Source organism: Vipera ursinii, assembly GCF_947247035.1.
Source record: "Vipera ursinii genome assembly, chromosome: 2".
NCBI classification, from domain to species: Eukaryota; Metazoa; Chordata; class Lepidosauria; order Squamata; family Viperidae; genus Vipera; species Vipera ursinii.
This window is the reverse complement of record NC_139513.1, coordinates 179,016,995-179,041,955: the sequence shown is the minus strand read 5'-3', so window position 1 is coordinate 179,041,955 and position 24,961 is coordinate 179,016,995. Positions and strand designations below refer to the sequence as shown.

Genomic DNA, 24,961 nt, shown 5'->3' with positions numbered 1-24,961 from the left:
TTCAGGATTGTGGGACCTTAGGCATTACCCCAGAAGCCCTTCCTGGCAACACCACTTATGGGGTTACTGACTGAAGCCAGCTTATGAATCTCCTGCTATTGATATCATGTCATCTTCAACTCACTTTTGCCCCCAAGGCACTCATAAGTGATTTGAAAGTGACCTGCCATCGTCTTCACTTGTGCTACCTTCAAAATGCTAAGAACAAGAGAGATCACTGGTCCCACAAACACCAAACTTCTTCCCTCCCACAATCCTATACAAAAGAGAAAGAAAAGAAAAGAAATAAGACATCTGAACAGATTGCCACGTTGCTCCTGGTCCTCTGCAAAAGAGAAATATTTTGGTCTTTCTGGCTTGTCTGAATGACAGAAGAAATTATGTGAGGCTGTCAACCAGCTTTCCCCTTCCATTCCCTGTTAAAGTAGCTGAAGCTTATAAGTTGGGAGTAGGGAGAAGTTAGAGTTCCTTTTGATGGAGAAATGACACCCACCCACCCCAATTCCCTTTGAAAACCAGCTTCAGGGAGTTCTTTTTGCACAGCTGCTGAACTGCCCTAAAGAGGACAGGATGGGGCCCAGCTGTAGAACTGATCCAGGACCTGTCCAAACTTGTGTGGAATTCTTAAGTGCAATATGGTAAGACAGGCTCAACTAATTTTGTCACAGATCCACTCTGAATGGGGCTATTAAGGGAGTTCTTATGGAAGGGAGGATGGATAGGAAATGTGGCATTTGCTTTTGGGTGGCAGCAGAGCTCAACTAGGTGAGCAGTCTGGCTTAAGCATAACCAAGCAAAGGATGGCTTCAGCCACTCACACAGCACAAGGCAGTCTCGGGTTTATTCAAACAGGATGAAGTGAGATTATTATCATGTCACTGAAGATCACATGGGGATTTGCAGAGCTGAGGGAGCAGGAGAGGAAACCAGTCATTCAGAGAGATGATGAAGAAAGGCTAGGCTGAGGATGGACAGCTAGAAGCCAAGGTAATTAGAGAAAGGAGTTTGTGCCATAGCAAGGGGAGGAATCTGGGTAAAAGCTGAACACTGAAATACTAAAAACAGAATATTTCCATACTCCTTCTGATAATTAGACAGGAACATGGCAATGGTGGTAGTAGTGGCAGTGATGGTGGAGTTGGGAAATAAAAGCATGTGGGTACAAAGGGAGTGGTGGGGTTAAGCATGAGCCCAAGGGGGTAGAGTGTTAGGTTCACTGCTGTCTGCCTCTTGTCTATCTTTGTTTTATCAGAGTCTAAGTTCATTTTTACTGCTGGGGCTGCAAGATACTTTCCATTCCTCTCTATTCAGCAAGGATTAATGGCTCCCTTATTTATCAAGCAGCATAAGATCACTCTAAGAATCCCTACATAAAGATGCTGTAGATAAATCTGCTGTGCAGGCATATTTAAGCCAAATTTCCCTTTCTTTGTTCAAAAGAACCTGCTCTCATTCTCTTTCTCCTCTAAAATTTAGTTCTACTAAAGCTGGACTGCTCTGCAGCACACACACATACACATACACACGCAGACACACAAAACCAACCTAGAGATGTGGGAAACCATTACTTCCTTAGTCAGAAGAGCAGGAAATGAAATGTTGACCCACAACTTCTCTCTTCTCTGTGTTCCCCACAGCCGCGTCCCTTCTGGGCAGTTTGCACTTTTCAAGGAGGTTGGGCCATGTGACTTCACAGTGTGCAAGGGACATGTTCAGACAGGTTCTGTGGCTTGGGGAAAAGCTGGTTGATCAAGATGCACTCATTGCCATGCTCCACCCATCATTTTTACAGTTAGGTCATGGACTCCACAGGGTTGCCAACAAGGGCAGGCTGAGTTTCTTGGGATGATCTCAAGTAAGTGGACTCCAAGACTGCCTCACATCAAGGGTCTGCAAAACTGACTTGCAAGGCATAACAGTTCTGCAGTGCAAGCTCTTTCATCACAGGAAGTGTCTGAGTCAGCTAAGAGCAATGCAGGATGTGGTGGGGCTGCTAGTTTTTTGCTTCCTGCCATGGCAGCACAAAATTATTCTTTGCAAAAAAGTGAGCAGTAGCAACCCTGCACCTTGGAGTGAGAAGGGTGGAATGGCACTGTGCTCACCTTCCCTTAGCAAGGACTATTCATTGACAGAAACTCCCCTCTTTTAAGGGCTTGAAATTGAAAGCAACTGAATCTTTCCATTGTCTGTGCAGACTGGTAACTGTTTGCTTCTGACTGCTCAGGGGAGGGATCCAAACTATGTGTCCTTGGAGAAATGGTCAAGTTGGAAGAGATAATTTTGGTTTAGAAGTATGAATGTACCTTGACTTTGGCAATGGAGGCTCTAGTACTGTTGCTTTTGTGAAATGGCTCTTCTTTCCCTTTTTTGTTTGACAGATGGCAGTTCAGCCTGAAACAGAGGGCTCATCTTTACTTAAGGCCTACCTATGGCAGACAGTACTGCCAACTGGGGTGAAGGTGCCAGAACTGGGACCTATTCACTACGGATCAGAAAGCAGCAGGCGCAGGGGCAAAATACAGAAATGGAAGCGAGTACAAAGCCAGCCTGAAAGAGAAGTCCCTGAGCCTGGCCATGACGATCTCCCACCATTGGTTTCCCAAGACAGCAGAGCAGCCACCAAGAGATCTGTCTTCCAGAGAGCTTTCTCTCTGCCAGGCAGGATGAGCAAGGCCCAAAATAGAAGCAGTAAGCTTAGCATGAGGAAGTACCTGTGCTCCATGTCTCATTGGAAGAACCAAGAGAGCCCCTCTCAAATAGTGAGGGAGACCAAGGAAACAAGCAAAGGTAAGGGAGGCTACATTGTCCTGCCAAATATTTGATGGGTCCAGCTGGGCTTCTGCATTGCTTGGGATTGGAGAGAAGGAGACAGTGTAGAGCAGACATGTCAAACTCGCAATGTCACATGACGTCGCATGACATATTGGAACTTTTTCCCTTTGCCAGCAATAGGATGGGCACGGTTTCTCCATGATGCTCCGGCCCACGGGCCGGCAGTTTGATACCCCTGGTGTAGAGGAATAGTTAGTAAAATTAGGTCATGATCCAAGGCCAGATGTATACTTTCTGATTTCCTCATCACCAGTACCTGCCAGCTACCATTTTCTGACTGCAGGAAAAGACAACAATGTCCTCTGTTCATTGCCATCCCTCTGTAAATGTACTCCCCATCTGTTCTTTGAAGCTCAGCTTTGAAAGTTCCGTTTTCTGTCCTAAGCGTCTTAAGCTTCATTACAATCTAGTGACATCCCCAATTAGCTACAGTGCCTGGCATACCTCCCCCCTGCAATGGCAGGTTGCTCCTCTATATGATAATTTCATGCTGACGTGCATAAAAAAAGCCCTCCAGTGGCTTCTAAAGAAGCTGTTGGGTGACAAAAGGAGGATGAAGACAGCTCCTCCATAATAGTTCACAGAACATATGGTAGATGCAGTAGTAGACTGCTCAATCTGGGAAGATTCTGTGTATAGGTCTGGAAACAATAAAGAACTCAGCCTGGGTGAATCACCACATGTCATTCTTGGATTTTTGGCCTGGCATCATGTATGCAAACATCTGGGAAAGCAAAGGAAAAGAACAAGAACTTGTGAGAAGGTTATAATCCCTTAAAGGAAAAAGGGGGTTGCCTATACAGAGACCAGCCACTGAGGCTTATCTTTCCTGAACTGAAGAGCAAGAAGCAGGGGAATGACCAGCCAGGCATTGTGGCAGCCATGCAACACTGCAATCTGGACAGAAATTTGTTAAGCCAGTTTCAGGAACCCCTTAAAGCAGCCCAGAGTACAAGCACCTGCTATCTGAATTACCCTACATTTCCCCCACATATGCTCCATTCTATCTGATGCCTCTACCCCTTTACAGATCTATAGGTCTCATTCTGTGTTTTTTATCCAAAATTCATGCAGGCATGCCTAGTGCAATTTCTAGAACAGAAAAAAAGTAGTGGTGATGGTGGGCTTCACCACTGGTTTGTAGGCAGAGCAAGGAGGTCATGCTCTTGAATTGGTATGCTTCATTCATGCCACAGAATTTGGATTGCTTGAGCTAAGTTGGCACAAGCCTGAGTGAGTTATTATACAACAGATTTCAGGACTTTATTCTTGTATGTGGGATTCCTAATCCTCCATCCAATTCTTAGGGGACTATCTTCCTCTTCTGTCCAGGAATTTACCTCTCCTTGACCATTTGGGGAAATAATAATGCTTGCTTTTAGCCACATTTTAGAAAGTATTGTGCAATAAAATAGCCAATTGTTTTTCAAGCTTCTGTGCAAAAGGAAATGTTGTGGTTATTGACTAAGTAGGTAGCAAAGTTCTCTGCAAGTCGGCAAAAACCACACTTGTACTTTGTGAAAATGGAGTGTCAGGACATCTCAGTGATATGGCTCAGTTTTGATTTCTGCTTGAGCTTAACAAGAGCCACAATGAAATCTGTCCTAGTTAAATGATCAGTAGAAGAGCTATTTTTTATTTTGTCAAAAGGCATTTTCTCTTTGATACTCTGTGAACCTGCTTGTAATGTGCTGCCTGCCTGCTTCCCAGACAGTAGCCCTTTTGTGGAATGTGAAGGGGTGAAAGCTGGGTATGACAATGGGGTATGAACATGGATCAGGCTCTGTGTATTGTTAAGATGCAGCCAGGTTTGATTGCAGTGTGCTTTAGAATACATTGCTGATCTCTAGGAGTTTCTTTTTAAATCTTGGGGAACTTATGTTACATTGTGGGTACAATCTGAACAAAGTGGTAAGAACTTTTGGCAGCTATTTCTAATAAAACTAAACTTTTTTTCTTTTTTCTTTTTTAAAATTCATTTACTAAAACTTTCTCCCTGTCCATTTCTTCTGAAACCTCAGCCTGCCATTCCCCCCTCTTTGCAGCCCATTTAACAGCTGAGCTGAACATGGAAGGACTTGTTTGTCTTGTTTCTTCTTTTCTTTAGACTAGCCAGACCCAAGCCCTGCAGTCGTTCTTCATATGTTTTAGTCTCCGGGCCTTTGATCATCTTAGTTGCTCTTCTCTGATTTTTTTCCAAACTCTCAACATCTTTTTTGTGATATGGTGACCAAAATTGATTGCAGTATTTCAAATGTGGTCTTACTAGGGATTTATAAAGCGATACTAATACTTCGTGTGATCTTGATTCTATGCCTCTGTTTCTACAACCCAGGATTGTATTAGCTTTTTTAGCTGCTGCTGCAAACTGTTGGTTCATGGTTAAGTGATCGTCCACTAGGACTCCAAGGTCCCTCTCACAGTTACAGATTTTAGGCCAGGTCTTGCCCAATCTGTACTTGTACTTTTAATTTTTCCTACCTAAATGTAAAACTTTGCTTTTCTCCACATTAAAATTAATTTTGTTGGATAGGGCCCATTGTTTAAGTTTGTCAAGATCTTTTTGGATCCTGAGTTTGTCTTCTGGGATGTTGGCTGTTCCTGCCAATTTGGTGTCATCTGCAAATTTGATGAGTTCCCCTTCTAAGTCATTGATGAAGATATTGAAGAGTACTGGGCCTAAGACTCCCCTGGTACTCCAGGAGTTTTGAAGAATGTGGTACAATGGTTCTGAGATAATATCTGCCAGCTCTTTCAGAACTCTAGGATGTAATCTGTCAGGCCCCGGTGATTTATGTTCATCAAGGTTGGATAGGTGTTCTCTTACCATTTTCTTGCTTATTTTAATTTTTGTTTCTAATTTGTCTTTTGCAGTGGTTTTTTTGGTATGTTGGGCTATAGTTTCTTTTTGTGTGAAGAATGATGCATAGTATGATTTAAGAAGCTCTGCTTTCTCCCTGTTGCCTATTATTTCCTTGCTATCTTCTCTCTTTAGTGGACCTACAGTTTCCTTGACTCTTTTTCTTGTTGGTAATATGTTGGAAGAAACTTTTTTTATTATCCATGATTTCTGTAGCAAGTCTTTGTTCGTTCTGAGCCTTTGCTTTCCTGACTTCATCTTTGCATGTTCTGGCTGTCTGCTGATAATCGGCCATAGCTATATGCCCCTCTTTCCATTTTTGTATTTGTCCTTTTTTTCTTTCAGTTTGTCAGAGAGATCTTTGTGCAGCCATGCTGGTTGCACAAAGCATGCACAAACAACTCAAGAAGCTTGAGAAATTTTGAAAAATAAGATTATAAAAGCCCATTCTAGCACAGTACCAATGAAGAAGAAAAATAACAGCTCTTAAAAAACCCCCAGCATGACTGCATAAAGAAATCTCTGATAAATTGAAAGACAAAAAAGACAAGTATAAAAAGTGGAAAGAGGGGCACATAACTAAGGCAGAATATCAGCAAATAGCCCGAGCCTGCAAAAATGAAGTGAGGAAAGCTAAGGCTCAAAATGAACTAAGGCTTGCGACAAAAGTCAAAAATAACAAAAAAGGGGCTTCTTTCAACATGTAAAAAACAAAAAAATAAGGAAATGATTGGTCCATTAGTGGGAGAAAGTGGCAAGAAGATGACAAGCAACAGGGAGAAAGCAGAACTACTTAACTTGTTTTTGCATCCATCTTTACACAAAGGAAAAAACAGTCCAACTTATCTAAAACAGTACCATAAAAAACAGATTAGAAACACAAGTTAAAATAGGGATGAAAATGGTAAGTGAGCATCTGTCCAACCTAGACTAGTTCAGATCACCAAGACCAGATAGATTACACTCCAAGGTTCTGAAGGAACTGGCAGATGTGATCTCAGAACCACTGAACTATATCTTTCAAAGATCCTGGAGCACTGGGGAACTACCAAAGGACTGGAAAAGAGCTGATGTAGTTTCCATCTTCAAAGAAGGGGAAAAATTGATCCAGGAAACTACAGACCTATCAGCCTGACCTCAATACCTGGGAAGATTCTGGAAAAGATAATTAAGCAACGAATCAGCGAACACATACAGGCAAACAAAGTCATAACCAAAAGCCAACATGGGTTTGTCAAAAACAGATCATGCCAGACAAATCTTCTTGCATTCTTTGACAAAGTGACAAAATTAGTTGCCCACAGGAATGCTGTGGATATAATTTACTGGGACTTCAGCAAGGCATTTGATAAAGTAGATCACAGCCTACCTACTTGATAAGATAGAAAAATGTGGGTTAAGACAGCATCACCACCAGATGGATTCGTAGCTGGCTCCTCAATGGAACTGCATCTACATGGAGGGAAGTGTGTAGTGGGATGCCCCAGGACTCTGTTCTGGGCCCAGTGTTCTTCAGCAACTTCATCAATGATTTGGATGAGAGGATAGATGGGGAACTTATCAAATTTGCAGACGACATCAAGCTGGCAGGAATAGGCAACACTCCAGAAGATAGGCTTAAGATACAGAAGGATCTTGACATACTTGAACAATGGGCGCTATCTAGCATAATGAAATTCAGTGATGAAAAAAGTAAGGTTCTACATTTATTCAAGAAAAGCCAAATGCTCAGGTACAGTATAGGTGATATATTGCTCAATAGTAGTAAATGTGAGAGGGATCTCAAAGTCCCAGTGGACAATCACTTAAATATGAGCCAGCAGTATGCTGCAGCTGCCAAAAAAGTCAACACGGTGCTAAGCTGCATTAACAAAGGGATAGCATCAAGATCACGTGAAGTGTTAATACCACTTTATATCACCTTAGTGAGGCCATACTTGGAATACTGCATCCAGATTTGGTCACCAAGGTATAAAAAAGATGTTGAGACTCTAGAAAGAGTATAGAAAAGAGCAACAAAAATTATTAGGGGACTGGAGGCTAAAACATATAAAGAACATTTGTTGGAATTGGGTACGTCTAGTTTAATGAAGAGAAGGACTAGGGGTGACATGATAGCAGTGTTGCAATATCTCAGGGGTTGCCACAAAGAAGAGGGAGTCGAGCTATTCCCCAAAGCACCTGAAGGCAGGACACAAAGTAATGGATGGAAACTAATCAAAGAGAGAAGCAACCTAGAACTAAGGAGAAATTTCCTGACAGAACAATTAATCAGTGGAACAATCTGCCTCCAGAAGTTGTGAATGCTCCAACACTGGAAGTTTCTAAAAAGAGAATGGACAAACGTTTGTCTGAAATGGTTTAGGGTTTCCTGTCCGAGCAGAAGGTTGGACTAGAAGACCTCCAATGTCCCTTCCAAGTCGATGATGATGATGATGTTACAAGGGCCCTATCATTGTTCCCTGTGTGCAACTTCCAGAGTCCTCAGCATGATAGGGCCAAAATTTTTGGACCCTTTATTTGTCAGAAAATAGAGTTCAAAGAGCAAAGTGTATTATTTAACCTTTGCATGATCTCAAGGTACTCTATTTCTTCTTAAACAAGCACAGAGGACTAGAAATGGAAAAGAAAAAAGAGCTTTGGCTTTCACCTACTTCAATAATTTCATTATTTTATTTGTTCTTCCATCTGTTAAAGAGATAAAAGTCTGCAGTATTTTTTGTTTATTAATATTGGAGTTATAACACTGAAAAAAGTGAGTGTTGTATGCCCACTGCTGATTAAAAAGCAGCTTAATTGGGAAATCACAATTTTGCTATTATAAAAAAATAAAAAAACAGAAAAAAATATCCTACCAACTGTGGTATAGCTCTCAAGCCAATAAGTTGCAGTAGAAATTCAGTAGTAAATATTCTTCAAATACATATCTTTCTACTGAGTTCTAAAAAGATATTACTGTTTTTATGGTGAAATCATTGGAAGTCCCTTATTCTGATTAATTTGCATGATGTACCACAAAATAAACACACGCATACATGTGCACACTCCAGATTACTTATCCCCCAATCAGCAGTTTGTCACTGGTGGGGACAAACTGGGACTGGGGATTATGATATATTGGAGGAAAGGAGGCCAAAAAAGTATAAGGAAGGGGGAATGGAGACTGTATTCAATCCATAGATCACATTTCTTTCCCAAGTTACTCAAACTTCCATCAGCAATTTTCTCCTGCATGGGAAAATATTTGTGCTGCAATCTTTTAATAAAGACTGTTGCCATATCCAATAAGGTGATACCCTCCATTTTTGATGTCATTTGTTTAGCTATAAGTTTTTAAAAGTTTATTTGCATTTTTTGTGCCTTCAAGTCATTTGTTGGCAAGTTTTCAGGAACAGTTTACTGTTGTCTCTAGGGCTGAATATTTGACCCAAGATGACCGAACTGGTCTTATGTATAAAATAGGAGTAGAACTCACAGTCCCCCAATTTCTACTTGGATGCCTTAATCGCTACTTCAAACTTTATTGTTTAAACTCATCTTAATGAGTTAAATTATAAAAGATGGATTTCCCAGGTAATGGATTATGCATATACATTTTCAGTATAAATAGTGAAAAAATAAGTAAGATTAGGTTTATACAATTTGATCCCCAAACACAGACATCCTAATTATTCATTTATATCAGAGTGTAAGAGGTGGTTCAGACTTGCATGTATGATGAGTCAACTGTATCTTGTTGACTCAAATTCTTTACTAAAACTGAAAGCAATCACAGATGTAACTAAAGATACTATGCAGTGTCTTTATTCAGCAACTAGCTGCTAGCCTTGTTTTCCTACAAAAGGTAGCTCAATATTTGAATCAACATTAATTTTGGTTGGAAAGATAATCATATAAAAACATGAGTAGGTTTTTATGTATTATGTAAATGCTCCCGTTCCTCACTGTCTGCAGTGGTTACACAGGAAGCCCCATGCTTAGAAAGAAAGGAAGGAGGCAGTCAGCTGAGCAAAGTATCACCACTCCTATGCTGCTTCTGTTGCATCTGATGGATGCTACAAAGTTGCTCTAATTAGAAAGACTTCTAAACTGTAGGCCCACTAAAGAGAGAACATGGCAAGGAAATTACAGGCAACAGGGAGAAAGCAGAGCTGCTTAACTCATACTTTGCATCAATCTTCACACAAAAAGATAGCCCAATGTACCAAAAAAACCCCACTGCAAAAGACATACTAGAAACAAAAAATAAAATAAGCAAGAAAATGGTAAGCGAACAACTATCCAACCTTGACGAATATAAATCACCGGGACTCGGCAGATTGCATCCCAGAGTTCTGAAAGAGCTAGCAGAAGTTATCCCACAACCATTCCACCATATCTTTCATAAATCCTGGAGCACCGGGGAAGTACCTGAGGATTGGAAAAGGGCTGATGTGGTCCCCATCTTCAAGAAAGGGGGGGAAAATGGACCCAGGAAATTACAGACCAATCAGTTTAACATCAATACATGGGAAGATCCTGCAAAAACAATGATCAAAAAACAGATCTGCAAACAACTAGAAGCAAACAAAGTCATAATTAGTAGCCAGCACGGGGTTTTTTAAACACAGATCATGCCAAGCCAATGTTATTTCATTCTTTGACAAAGTGACTAAACTAGTAGATCAGCGAAAGTGTTCAAAATGTTCAATCTCTCTGAAAACAGGTCAAAAGTCTCCCTCAGCCAGGCATAGTCCAAGGTCAAATTTTCCTTTTTCTCCCACTAGCTCTTGAAATTAAAAGTGCAAGCTCAGTAGGTGTTTATAATCCAAGGACAGGATGATAAGTATGGCAAAATATTTTCCTTTATTACCAGCTGTTCTCCCAAGATAGGAATCACCAAGTAAAGCAAAATATAGTGCTATACACAAAACCACCACTAGATGTCATACAAAGTCCATTTTCTACTCTTAAAACCAAGGATTGATTTCTTATATTTCACCTCAATTTTTTTTAAAGAGAAAATCTTATCAGTTATCTCAGTTCTCAAATTTGTCGAAACTGTAGCTTTATATTACTTCCACTTCAATATTGTATGTTTCTGTCCCCAATAAAATTAAAACACCACATGTTTAGCTTCTTGGGAGCCTTTCCCAAGAAATGGTTGTAAAATAGTAAAGAAAGGATCAATAATCTCACCCAGTTCCAAGCATGCTGTTTACAATGTATTAAGTAGTGCTTTTTTCTTTGTCGGTTGTAAGCAGCTAATGGCTGGCCACAAGAATGTAGCCGGTCTTTCCTCTGCCAGTTTGGGGGGCTTTCCTTGGATCGAACGGAAAGACTGCCGTCTCTCTGTGATCAACAAGGCACTACTCCTCTTCATCGCCTCTTTGGGGCAATTTTAGCCCCTTTTTAGGGCTCCCAGCAGGGCAAAATCAGGTGTGGAATGCAGAGCCCTGCCTTCCTGCATCCCGTTTGTCCACGACACAAACCAGAAGTCCCTGCTGCATCCTATCTTAATGTCATCCTTTTTCTCTGTTAAAAGTCAATGATTCCGTAAGTGGGAGCATGTGGGAAAAATCACACTGATGAAAATAACTTTAGGATTAAATTATGATTGACTTGTTTATAGAGCTTTGTAAAATCTTATTGCTGTAAAAGTCTAGGTAGGGCAGCGGTCTGCAATCTTTGCTGCTTGGGGGGCCCAGCTTGGGGGAGAGGGGAATTGGGCCACGCAAGCCACATAGAATGTTTAATTTCACACATGGAAAATAACTTATAATTATGTACATACATACATACATACATACTCCATCCTCTGGAGAGTGCTAGTAGCAAAGTAAAAAAAGTTTTTAGTAGTACATCAATACACATGCACAGAACTGCACACGTGGGGCTAGAGTATTTTAATATGGACAAGAGTACCTTGTATATGCCAGCAGTGTGTGTGTGTGTGTGTGTGTGTGTGTGTGTGTGTGTGTATAGATGCACAAAAATAAAATGCATAAAGCCCTTTTTCAGCTGCTTTTAACATTGGTTGCAGTTGGAGATAATCTGGAGGTGGTAACAGAAGCTTTCCCCACCAACTTATTGGTTTCTTCATCTGACAAGGACACTGCCAGCCCATTTTTTTTTTAAAAAAAAATCCCATTTATATCCTGCCCTTCTCCAAAGACTCAGGGCGGCTTACAATCTAAGCACAAATCAATTTTGCTCCTGATCTCTGTTGTTACACAGCAAATACAAGTTCAGGCAAGAGTCTCCTTGGGGCCAGGAGCGTGACAGTCACTCCTTTTCCCTCTGCTCCTCCCTGAGCTTGAGCCTGAATATCAAGCAATATCTTCTACTCTGTTTCCTTCTGGATGCTTCATCTATAAAACCCTTTGTTCTAGTCATTATGGTGTTCCAAGGGTGATGGGAGTTGTTTTTCAATGCATTTGTGTGCCAAGTTTAGAGAAACTGCCATCCACAGAAGGGCTGCAGCACACAAGGAAGACTAAAGACATTCCAGCTTACTTTGTTCTTCTCTTCTAACCCCCACAGTTAGCTCCTCCATCTTCAATGTCTGTCCAGCACTGTGATCTTATAAAGGCAAATCATAAGTGTTCTATTCTTATCAGTATCCTTTCAGCCCAGTGCATTGAGAGGCCTTGCTGCTGGCTCCAGGAGACTAGAGGTCCCTCTAGTCTAGCTCTTCCTGCTTCACTAGCCATGCATGGTTCAGTTCTGATAAACCAGACTAAATGGAGCATCATATACAAGGTTGGGAAGTGTGTGAGGGAAGGGGATAAAACCTCATATCCTGGGCTGGTTCTGCTTTAGAAATGCAACTTCATTTTATACCAAAACTTAATGTATCTCTGGGGCTTGTTTGCTCCTTCCTCATTTTGACTGAATGAGTCATTGACAAGCATATTGTACCCCACACCCAACATCTTTCAGTAACTCAGATTTCTTGTTTCAAGGGTGCCATCTTCTGGGTTTTTTCCAAGACAAATAAGTGACTGAAGAGCAGAACATATCCATTACCTGAACATCTGGCACATGTAAACCAAAGATCTGAAAGGGAAGAGAACAAAGATCACTTTGGCCATTGTGAAAAGGCTCCATGATGAGCTGTACAGTGTAGTTATTTATTTGAATAGAATAGAGCGGGAAGAGATCTTGGAGGTCTTCTAGTCCAGCCCCTCATTCAAGCAGGAGAACGAATAGTATCTCAGACAAGTCACTGTCTAGCCTCTTCTTAAAAATCTCCAGTGATGGAGCACCTACAATTTCTGGAGGCCAGCTGTTCCACTGGTTAATTGTCCTCACTGTCAGGAAGTTTCTCCTTAATTTTAGGTTGCTTCTTTCTTCATTCAGTTTCCAGCCATTGTTTCTTGTCCTGCCATCTGGTGCTTTGGTGAATAACATTACCCCGTCTTCTTTGTGGCAGCCCCTCAAGTACTGGAACACTGTTATCATGTCTCCCCTATTTCTTCTTTTCTTTAGACTAGCCAAACCCAAGTCCTGAAGCCATTCTTCGTATGTTTTAGTCTCTCCCAACATCTTTGTGATATGGTGACCAAAATTGGCTGCAGTATTCCAGGTGTGGTCTTACTAGGGTTTTATAAAGCAGTACTAATACCTTGCGTGATCTTGATTCTATGCCTCTGTTTATACAACCCAGGATTGTATTAGCTTTTTTGGTGGCTGCTGCACTGTTGGCTCATGATCAAGTGATCATCCACTAGGACTCCAAGGTCCCTCTCACAGTTACTGTTTTTAAGCCAGGTCTCGCCCAATCTGTATTTGTACCTTTGGTTTTTCCTGCCTAAATGTAAACCTTTGCTTTTCTTCACATTGAATCTCATTTTGTTGGACAGGGCCTATTGTTCAAGTTTGTCAAGATCTTTTTGGATCCTGAGTTTGTCTTCTGGGGTGTTAGCTACTCTTGCCAGTTTGGTGTCATCTGCAAATTTGATGAGTTCCCCTTCAATTCCCTCATCTAACCCATGATGAATATATTGAAGAATACTGGGCCTAAGGCGGAACCTTGTGGTACCCCACAGCTTACTTCTCTCCATGTGGATGTAGTGCCATTGAGGATTACTCGTTGAGTACAGTTTGCCAGCCAGCTACAGATCCATCTGGTGGTGATGTTGTCTAGTCCACCTTTTTTCTAGCTTACCAAGGAGTAGGTTGTGGTCTATCTTATCAAATGCCTTACTGAAGTCTAAGTATACTACGTTCACAGTATTTCGCTGGTCTATTAGTTTAGTCACTTTATTGAAGAATGAAATAAGATTGGTTTGTCATGATCTGTTTTTGACAAACCTGTGCTGGCTACTAATTATAACTTTGTGTGCTTCTAGTTGTTCGCAGATCTGTTTTTTGATTATCTTTTCCAGGATCTTCCCAAGTATTGATGTTACTGACTGGACTGTATTTTCTTGGGTCTGTTTTTTCCCCCCTTTCTTGAAGATGAGAACCACATCAACCCTTTTCCAATCCTCATTTATTTCCCTGGTACTCCAGGATTTTTGAAAGATATGGTGCAATGGTTCTGAGATAACATCTGCCAGCTCCTTCAGAACTCTGGGTTGTAAACTGTCGGGTCCTGATGATTTATATTTGTCAAAGTCAGATAGGTGTTTTAGTGGGAAGGAAAATGTGAGAAGTACTCACTCTTCTATATCATATGCTGGGGGTTTGATCTTGGTAAGCTTAGAGACATATTTCTGCTCATTCACACATTATATCCATATTTCTCCCTACAGGTGATGATTCTGTTGTCCAGTTGATTCAAAACATGAGTCCTGGTGTTCCTCCGTGGGATGTGGCTAACGTATCTCTACAGGATGGACGGCTGGTGTTGTGGGGCAGAGATGAGGAGGTGGGAGCATCTCTGTCTTTTAGAACTTAAGAAGGGGCAGGAGTGGAATCTGAGCATGCTTAGAGGTTATGGGGTTGAGGGTAGATTGATAATAATATATCAAAATAGTGGATCTGCCTAAAAGTTCTCTTTTCTATTTTAGAATCTGCTTGCAAAGTGGAAACGAACCAGCAGTTCTGTTTCAGAGAATAACTCAATATTCCGACGAGATAAGGAGAATAGTGAGTGTTGTCTCTCTCTTACATGCACACACACAGAAACACACACAGAGAAACACACACACACACACACACACACACACACACACACAGAGGCTAAATGTGTGACCAGATGACTGGAAATAAAGAAGGGGTGGCTGGATTTATTTTCAGCTTATTCTCTCTCATCCACCCTATTATTGATATCAGGTATTTCTTAAGCATATTAATTATTTCCTTGGAGTTGAATGGTGGGCAGTAGGACTGCTGGGCACTGTGATGCTTTTGTCATTTTGTCTTGTCTACAAGAATGACTAGACATTTAACTGGGATTAGCACCTTAATCCACACAGCTAGTCCTTTTAGACCCTCATTTTCCCTTTCTTTTTTGATATGACAACTTACTGGGAGATAGACCCATTGGTCGTCTGGTAGATCATCATATCTCAGATGTAAATAATTTACTGGTTCTTCAAACAGGGGTTTCTTGTGGATGGGATGGCAAAAGCCAAAGTTTCCATCCAAGGTTTGGATGTTAGTAACTTTCACACCAGTTAAAAACCAAAGAGGTGGGAAATTGCAAAGGAGTTTAATGCACAGGGATTTCCATGTCTTCTAGAGGATTGAGAGATCGATATTCCTATGGCTTGAAACTTTACAAAGCAAAAAACTCTGCTATTTGACCACCCCTCTCTTCCCTCCATCTCCTACCACCAATCCAACTAGCACTCTGTGGGGTTTGATGGGATGCCTACTCCTAAGGTGCTCAGGTTTGGGTTTCATGGGGCTTAAATCTTCTGTTGGTCTCAGTGAAATCTGAGTCCTTTTCTGGAAGAATGGATAGCCCCCCAGGATTAAAGGAACCAAAGATTTAGCTACTGAGTACAAAAAGGGAAAAGTAGACTCAAGAAACCACAAGCTAGTCAGCCTGATATTGGTACCTAAAAATCCTAGAAAAGATAATCAAGCAATGAATTTTCAAGCACTTTGAAAGGAACAAGGCATGAGTTTGTTAAAAATAGGTTGTGCCAGATAAATCTTTCTGCTTTTGTTTACTTATTTATTTTTACAAAATGATAAGATTAGTAATCCAAGAAAATGCTGTGGATACAGCTAATCCTTACAACCATAACTGAGTCCATTCACTAATACAGATTTAATTCCTAATCCTTTATTCTTTTCTCTAACCATTGATAAAATAAGTCCCAAGTTTGATAATATTTTGTTTCTTCTTTTTCTTTCAACCTCAAAGTCAGGCTGTCCATCTCCACACATTCTAGTATTTTTTAAATTATTTCTTCATCCAATGGTATTTCTTCATTTTTCCAATATTGTGCGAATATAATTCTTGCCACTGTTATTACATGTAAAATCAATATTTGCTTTGTTTATCAGTCTTTTCTGGCATTATACCTAATAAAAAAAGTTCAGGTTTAAAATCTACATGTTTTCCCAACATCTTTTCTAGCCACGTATGTATTTTTTTCCAATAACTCTTTGCTTTGGCACATCTCCACCAAACATAGCAATAAGTACTTGACGTGTTTACATTTCCAACATCTATCTGACATGTTTTTAAACATTTTTGCTAATCTTGCTGATGGCAAGTGCCATCTATAAAACATTTTATATAAGTTTTCTTTTATAAGGAGTTGACATTGTCAATTTATAATTTCTTTCCCACAAGTTTTGCCATTTTTCTAATTCTATATTATATCCAAATTTTTTTGGCCATATTATCATTGTTTCTTTAACTCGTTCGCTTTCCATTTTCAAATTCAATAGAAAATTATAAATTTTCTTAATTAATTTCTCATCAGGGATTAATAATATCAAACAAGGTTTACTCCTTATAAAATCCATACAGTTTAACATCTTTATCATATCTAACTTGCGTTTGTAAGTATGCCCACCATGATAGATTTATACCCTGATTTTCCATTTCTTGTTTTGATTTTAAATTCCCTTCAGAATTTAGAATATGTATGTCCAATTTTTTTCAAAATTAACTAAATTTGGATGTACAAATGCTTCCATTGTTGAAAGCCATCCTGGAATTTTCAAGTATATTTTACATTTTATTTTTTCCTATGTTAATGATAATGTGTTTCTTATATAGTGGTTCTGAAGGTACTTATGGATTTTATTTTTCCCATACTATAAAAAAGTATGCCAACTGTAAATCATGTCCCTCCAAATAAAACAACCTTTTGTTTCTAAGAGTTATCCATTCTTTTACCTATGTTAATACAGATGCTTGATAATATAAGACCCACCCTGGCAAACCAAAACCTCCATTTTCCTTGGCTTCTTGTAACATTTTCATCTTAATTCTAGCTTTCTTTCCTTGCTAAATGAATTTAAAAATTAATGAATTTAAATCTTAAAAGAATTTTTTCTCAAGTTTTATAGGTATTGTTTGGAATAGAAACAAAAATTTTGGTAATATATTCATTTTCACTGTAGCAATTCTTCCTAACATCAACAGTTGCAGTTTTTTTCCATTTTTCCAAGTCCAGTCTTATTTGATTCAATAATTTTGTATAATTATCATCTTTTATCGTTGAACATCTTGCTGTTAAGTATATTCCCAAGTATTTAACCTTTTTAACTATTTGTAGTTCTTTTTTTTTCTGGCATTTTTTTTTTGCTTATCTGAGAGATTTTTAACTATTACTTTAATTTTTTCTCTGTTTATTTTCAGTCCTGCTATTTCTCCATACTGTTCTATCTTCTCCAGTAGTTTAGGGATCGTCTCCAAAGGTTCTTCTAGAATAAATACCAAATCATCTGCAAATGCTTGCAATTTGTATATTTCACCTTTTATTTCTAGTCCTTTAATTTCTGTATCTTGTCTAATATTTCTGTTTAAAACTTCCAAAGTTAAGACAAATAACAATGGAGATAATGGACATCCTTGTCTTGTACCTTTTCTTATCTCAAAGTGCTCTGTGTAGTCTCCATTTACAATCACTTTCGCTGTTTGTTTATTATATATTGTTTTAGTCATATTTATAAAGTTTTGTCTAAAGTCCATTATTTTTAATTGTTGGATCATAAATTGCCAGGAAACATTATCAAATGCCTTTTGAGCATCTAAAAATATTAGTGCCAATTGTTTCCCTGGATGCAGTTCATAATATTCTAATATATCCATTATAACTCTTAGATTATTTTTAATTTGGCTCTTTGGTAAAAATCCATTTTGGTCTGAATGTATAAATTCAGTTAAAAATCTTTTCAGTCCCTCCACTATTATTGAAGTAAAATTTTTATAATCCACATTTAGTAATGATATTGGTCTGTAATTTTTGTATCTGTGTCAAATCTGAATCTTCTTTTGGTATTAAAGTAATATTTGCTTCCGTCCATGTATTTGGGAGCTTAGCCTCCAACAAAAGTTCATTACATACATTTTTCAATGGTACAATTAATGTATCTTGTAAACATTTATATAGCTCGACCAGTAGTCCAGCTGGTCCTGGCATTTTCTCATATATATTTTTTGTCTTCTTATAGCTGTCAATGCTGCTAACATCGAATGTTATTGCTTGACAAGAGATGAAGAAGTAGCTATTTCATATGTTAAACTTGTGTATTGCTTTAGTTTAAAAGTTGGGAGGAGGGAAGAGTAGGAATGCACTTTCAAGGCCATTTGTCTCTCTAAAGAAGATATGGTTTTGGCGGTTCTTCTAACGGAAGGGAAACTGATTCTTTGAATTAATTGGAGAATATGATTAATGACAAAATTAGAAAGGTGGAGAATTGTGTTTTAATATATTGTGCAAGGGGCGGAGATTTCAGATTCCAGCTTCCTTTGAGCAAGCATTTGACAGTGTATTAGGCTAATAAAGGACTTTAAGGTAAACAGAGTCACTTGAAAATTCCATACATCAGAAACTTGACATTAGCCTCTGTTAGTTCCATTATTGTTATTTTTTCTTCTAACATAGTTTTAAAGTTTTCTGAAATTTTTGGTAATTTTTTTTCTTCCAGATATTGAATTATTTTCTCCCATGAAATTTCTTCTATATCGTACAATTTCTTATAGTATTCTTTAATTATCTTTTTTATTTCTTAATTTTTAAATTGTAAACAGCCTTTTTCATCTACTAAGTTATTTATCAGTTTTTTCTCCTTCTGTTTTTTAAGTTTGTAAGATAGCAATCTTCCTGGTTTGTTTGCATTTTCAAAAAAATTGTTTTGCTCTTTAAATTTGCTGTGCCAATTTTTCTGATTCCATCAAATTTAATTTATGTTTTATTGATTCCATTTGTCTTTTCAGTATTTTCTTTTGTGGATTTATTTGCAGTTCTAATTCTAATCTTTCAAATTCTTCCCTTAATAATATATATTGTTGTCTTTTTTCTTTGTTTTTTTTGCCGTATATATTATAGCTATACCTCTAAAAATATGCTTTGGCTGTATCCCATACATTTTGTAGTGTTGTATCTTCTTTTTTGTTTTCTTTAAAGAAAAACTGCATTTCTTTTGTTACTAATTCTATAAATTCATTTTTAAATATAGATTGATTCAAAGTCCATCTTAATTTTTTTGGTATTCCCTTCCATGACATTTTTAAAGGGTTGTGGTCTGCCCATGTACCTAATTCTATCTCAATCTCCTGCATAATTGTCCTTAATTCAGGTGTTATCCAAATCATGTCAATTCTGGACCAGGATTTATGACTGTTTGAATAAAATGTGTATTGTAGTTTTTCTGGATTAGTTTCCCTCCAGACATCTTGTACCCCAGTTTCCTCTATCATATTAAAAAAAGTCTTAGGTAATCTTTTTCTTCCACTTTTTCTTGTTTTGCTACTTTTATAATCTAATGTCCCATCCACTATTGCGTTGAAATCTCCTACTAAACAAATATTTTGATACTCCATTTCTGGGGATTTTGGTAGAATTCTTCTTGTTTATTATTTGGTGCATATATTACTACCAACAGTGTTTGTTTGTGATGTAAAAATATTTCTACCATCACAATTCTTCCTTCTTCATCTGAATAAATCACTTTAGAATCTATTGTCTCTTTAATATATACAGCTACTCCTCTTTTTTTCTGTTGTGCTGATGTGTGATAAAGTTTCCCAATTTTTGGGTATTCCAACAGTTTGTACTATTGTCTTTTTATGTGTGTCTCTTGTAAACAAATTACAGTATATTTAGTTTCTGTAGTTTTCTGAAAATTTTATTTCTTTTTGATGGGGAATTTAGTCCATTTATGTTCAGTGAAAAAATTCCATTTTCTTTCTCCATTTTAATTACATATATTTAGGTCTTGTCGATCTCATAGTCCTCTGTTCTCTTGCCATTCCCTCATCCTCTTGGACAGGCTTCTCTTTCGGTTCTTGTTTATAGAGTTGTTTCCTCAGTTGTTTCTTTTTTTTGTTTCTGGCCTTTTCTCTCCTCTTGTTAATGTTGTACTCTTTCATTTAGGAATGCTTGATTTCTTTCATCAAAGTCTTGTGCCTTCCAAACTGAATCCAGTCAATATCTTGTATTATTCCAGTTGATTAGGATCCCTTCTGTCATCAGCCATCTGAGGTTTATACCTTTTGCACTTAGCTTTGTAGTTAGAAAGTGATATTGTCTTTGGGTGTCTCTTATTCTCTTAGGGATCTCCTTTAACACCACAATTTCTTTATTCTTATAATGTAATGGTTCATCTCTGACTCTTCTCAGTATCTCATCTCTTATTGTTTTCTTTATAAATCTTACATGGACTTCTCTGGGTAGTTTATATTTCTTTGCATAGCTTGAATTCATTTGAAATATTTCATCTGTCTCCATTTGTATCTCTGCTCGATCTGTTTTTAAAGCCTCTGCCAGTAAATTAATAATCACTTCTGCTATATCTTCTTCTCTGTCTTCAGGAATATTTTGAAATCTTAAAGCTGCAAATGTTCCTTCTAAGCTTTGATTTGCTTGTTCTAATTTTTCATTTTCTTGCATTAGTGCTTCCATTTTTTGTCAATGTCATCTGATTTATTTTCCATTCTCTGAATTCTTTGTTCATTTTTAACAATCATTTGCTGATGAGTCTCAAACTGTGTCTTTATGCCCAGCATTTGTTTCTTTAATTTATCAAAGTTACTTTTTGTCTCTTCATGATTTCTCTCTATTGATACTTGAATTAATTTTAATGTAGTTTGCATCTCAGTTTGAGCAGTATTTATTTTTTCTCACTGCAACATTGTTTCAATAGATCCCTGGCTTGTTGGGCTAGATGTTCCAACTGAGGGTACCGAGGAAGTTTTTTTCATAAGTCTGGTGAGATTTGGTGCACTCATTTTTCAATTAAGTGAGTTTATAAATTCACAAGGAGAAAAAACAATTTTTAAAAAAAAGGAAAAGGAAAAAAGGCAACTACCTTAGGCTAAAATCCAACCATAAAATGAGCCAACTACTTTGGGCTAAATCCAGATGCTCCAATCAGTTCAAAGATGTAAAAAGCCCTCTGTCTTCAAATAATTCCTGTTTTAGTTATATCCAGGGTCAAAAGATATGATTGTGGAGAGTCTTTTCTAGTGTAAGTCATATAAAGCTCTTTGTTTATACCAGGTGTTATTTCAAGGTCAAAAGCTTTTCAAGTTCTTTTAGTATTTGGTATTGCTGTAGTATATCCTTTCACCATTAGATGTCGTTATTCACTATATTGTCTATATCCAGGTTTAGAAGGTTTTTTGAAAAGTTTTCTTTTAAAGTTCTTTTAAAATTATTTCTCATAAAAATTGAATATAAAAAGATTGTCCACACCCTAGGAGGTTAAGTAGTTTTTCTTTAAGTCAGTCTGAATTCCATTTTTAAGTATTCTTTTATATTCTTTAATTTCCTTCCCGTTTTTGTAATTTCTCATCACTTTTAACTCCCTTCTTCCCTGCTCTTTCCAGGGTCTTTGCTTCAGAATTTTTTCCCGATCAGGGGATCTCTATTTCCAAGTCCATAAGGAAGAGCAATAAAACAATCTCACCCAGTTTCAGCACATTGTTGACAGTCAGATGTTCGCTGGTGCACTGTGGCTCCTCGCTTTTTTTTCCAGCTGACGATGACTTGGACTGCCTGTGCTTACAGGCAGTCTTTCTTCCGTCCGTATGAAGAGGTTCCTCGGTTCGTTTGGACTGACCACCATCTGGTCCAGACTCCCAAAGCTTCCCTTCTTCTTTGTTGTCCTTCTAGGGCAACTTTCTGACCCCTTGGGGTTGCCAGACCAAATGAAATCAGACTAAGAAGCTGGAGCTCTGATTTCTTCCACGCGTCTCATCATAGCATCAGACCAGAAGTCAGTAGAGTCTCAATTTATTCTCTGTAGTACCCAAGATAGGACAAAGGGCAATGAGTTGAAGCTTTAAAGAGGGAAGTTCAAATATGAAGTAAGAAAGAATTTCCTGAGTATGAGAGCTATTAAGTAGTGGAACAATCTCTTTCCTGTAATTATAGGTGCTTTATCAATGGAGTTTTCAAGAAACGTTTAGGAAACGTCTCTGAGATGATACCAGGATTAAGAGGTTGGGATTAGAAAAGCTTCAAAAGTGCCTTTCAACTCTTTGATTCTATAATTCATTTGTCCCCCAGCTGTTTCACTGTGTTTGACTTCTATTTAATTTATTTTGTTTCAGCAGAGTTTTCCCTAGGTGGAGAGGCTTTGGAGAAAAAGGCTTCCCAGGATGCTTCTTCAGGCACACAGCTTGGCAATGTGAAGGTACAACTGGGGGGGAGGGCAAGAAAGTCAAGTAAAGGCAATCTCTTGATGACACCCTAGCTTCTTGGGGTTCCCCTGTGGCCCTGCTTTCCCCAGTTTAGTGTTCCCCAAGTGTTCCAGAATCTGGAATAAAAATCCTATTGTAGGAATGTTACTTCAGAGTTGTAGCAGCTTCCCATATTATTCTTGTCCTCCTTAAGTCATTGCAGATCATTCCACTGCTTCATCTCACCTCCAATTCTCAGTCATTTGTTGTCTAGCTGCATTAACTCCAAACTTCTCACATTAAAATCAAAATCAACACATGAGGCCTTGAGGGACACACATTTGGGGAGGGGTGCTGTCCTTGGCTATGATATGTTGTTTGGATCAATTGGTCTTAACTGCTTCACAAGTATCTTGCTAAGGCATAGCTCATTCATTCTTGCTCTCTGGTGTGGGAGACATTGCCTGGGTTGGCTTGGGAAAGACTGAGAATCTTGGAAGAACTTTGGACCAAAACATCTCTAGATTTCTTTCAGCTGTGCCCCTTCAGCTTCCTACTCTTCAAGGGGTAGGAAAATCCTCATAATTATTCCTTTTTCTCTTCCTATTTCCAGGGCATGCTTTGGAGACGTTTCAGAGATCGGAAGGGATGGCTCCATCCTAAGAATGATTCCTCAGGTGAATCTGCTGTGAATGGCAATAGGTAGGCTCTAACAGGAATTCTCATTGCCTTATCTTGTGTGCCTCTTTCTGGATTCACTTTGTTTTCCTGAATATATTGGTTTAGGTGTGATGAGCTCATCCTATTCTTTATGTTTCAGCTGGAATCCTGGCAAACAGTTTAAGATATGGTCCCAAAATGTTATTTGTCTGTTCTCTGAACTTCCATTCATTTAATCTAGATTTCCCCAAACCAGGTGCTTTCTAGATGGGCCATACTTTGGGGGGGGGGGAGAGAGAGGGGTTCATGTGAAATGAACCAGTTGGGGGAGACTGATAGTCCAACCCAAAATTAAAGTTCTGAATATTTTATAACAGAAAAAAATATTGGAGGATTGTGCAAGAGAAAATAAAAATTTTAAGAATGAAAGCATCTTTATAATGTAGTGTGACTATTATGGCATATAAAAGGTTGCTAGGTTAATGTCTTCCTGATAGCTTAAAAGGATGCTATGTTTATTATCAACAATTTACTGCTGCCTTAGGGCAGCATATGGCAGTAGCAGTCACAGCTGTCCCCAGACCCCTGATATTCCAGCAGTGGAACAAAAGGCTTCTCATACCTAGCAAACAAACTGAGCACTATCCAGACATAATAAAAGTGCTGCTGGCAGAAGATTATTAGGTTCAAAATACAATTGAGAAACACTGAAAATCAGCGTTACCTCTCAAAGACTGATAAATTCCCAGGTACCCCTACACTCTCCACTATTGAATTTTTTTAAAAAGTATTTTATCCTGCAGCACTCATAGTTTCAAGAGCATATATAACAGATTGGACACATGGTATAACTCATTTTATCGTGATTTTTTTTTGCCAGCATGTCTCATTCTTCCTACCTTCTGATATTTGGCCCAAAATTCAGCTATATGAAAAAACCAAAGAACTAGCTGGTAAAGGTAAAGATGCCCTTGAATCAAGCTGACTCCATTTGTGCAGTTTTGGGGGCAGCATTATGGAAGCACTTTACCATCCTAGTCCTCCAAGATGTTTTTCCAATTTTCCCAGTCTAGATAATAGCCCTCACATTCCAGATGGTCAACCAAGTCATTTCTAACTTGGGCCAAACCTGCTTAGTTCTAAGAAGTTAGCTAAATGTCTCTACTTTCTAAGAAACTGTCTGGTACGGCAGTCCAGAAAGCAGGTGCACTGTTAACAAAATGGCGCTTGGAGCACAGCAAGCTTATCTGTTACTTGAGCTCTGGCTTGAGCCCAAACAATCATTTTCACAGTTTGCTTCATTTGTGACTTATCATCAGGGCCTTGTTCTGGAATACATTTCCCATTTCCTCATCCTGAATAGGCTTCTGGGTTTAAATAAAGTCTTTGGACTTTGCTCAGGTATGTCTTTGCCATTGCTTCCAAAAATGATCCTGGCAGGTCTACAAGAGAATGGGTCACTGACTCCCTGAATTCTGAAGCAAAGTCTCCTTTCCAGGATATGGGTTTGGGAAGGTTGAGGGTTGACTGTAGTAGAATTTTTGGAGTCTTTGGACAAGGCTATTCATCTTCTCATGTCTCACTCAATTCTAGTCTAATCTTAGCAGGAAAAGCAGGCCTGCAATGATTTCCTCAATTAACTGATGATCTGAAAATAATTTCTGAATAGCAGCAAGTCTTTGCAAATGCACAGGAGTTTGTGGACACATTCTATTTCTTATTCTGGCCTGGCCTTTCCGTTGCTTCCTACAGGGAGACCTTGCCTGGCCCAGCTCTCACCCTGGACTTGAGCAATGAGAAAGATGTCTTGATCAGACCACTTCATAGCAGCCTTGTGGGAGAGCAGCACTGCTTTGAGGTATAGA

At 38.6% G+C, this 24,961-nt stretch overlaps 1 protein-coding gene across 7 annotated transcripts in view; it reads left to right on the top strand.

Moving 5' to 3' along the window:
* Positions 1-916: 916 nt before the first annotated feature.
* RASAL3 (RAS protein activator like 3) overlaps positions 917-24,961 on the top strand; it is a 48,727-nt gene continuing 24,682 nt past the window's right edge. For 5 of the 7 annotated variants that reach the window (XM_083354673.1, XM_083354667.1, XM_083354670.1 and 2 more), the window contains exons 1-7: positions 917-987; positions 2,379-2,787; positions 14,431-14,546; positions 14,689-14,767; positions 22,368-22,450; positions 23,050-23,138; positions 24,849-24,954. In XM_083354673.1, coding sequence (XP_083210799.1) covers positions 2,379-2,787; positions 14,431-14,546; positions 14,689-14,767; positions 22,368-22,450; positions 23,050-23,138; positions 24,849-24,954 — 882 coding nt within the window. In that variant the 5' untranslated portion in view covers positions 917-987. Of the gene's footprint in view, positions 988-2,088; positions 2,199-2,378; positions 2,788-14,430; positions 14,547-14,688; positions 14,768-22,367; positions 22,451-23,049; positions 23,139-24,848; positions 24,955-24,961 lie in introns of those variants that run through there. The other 2 variants (XM_083354669.1, XM_083354668.1) reach the window with 2 other exon arrangements.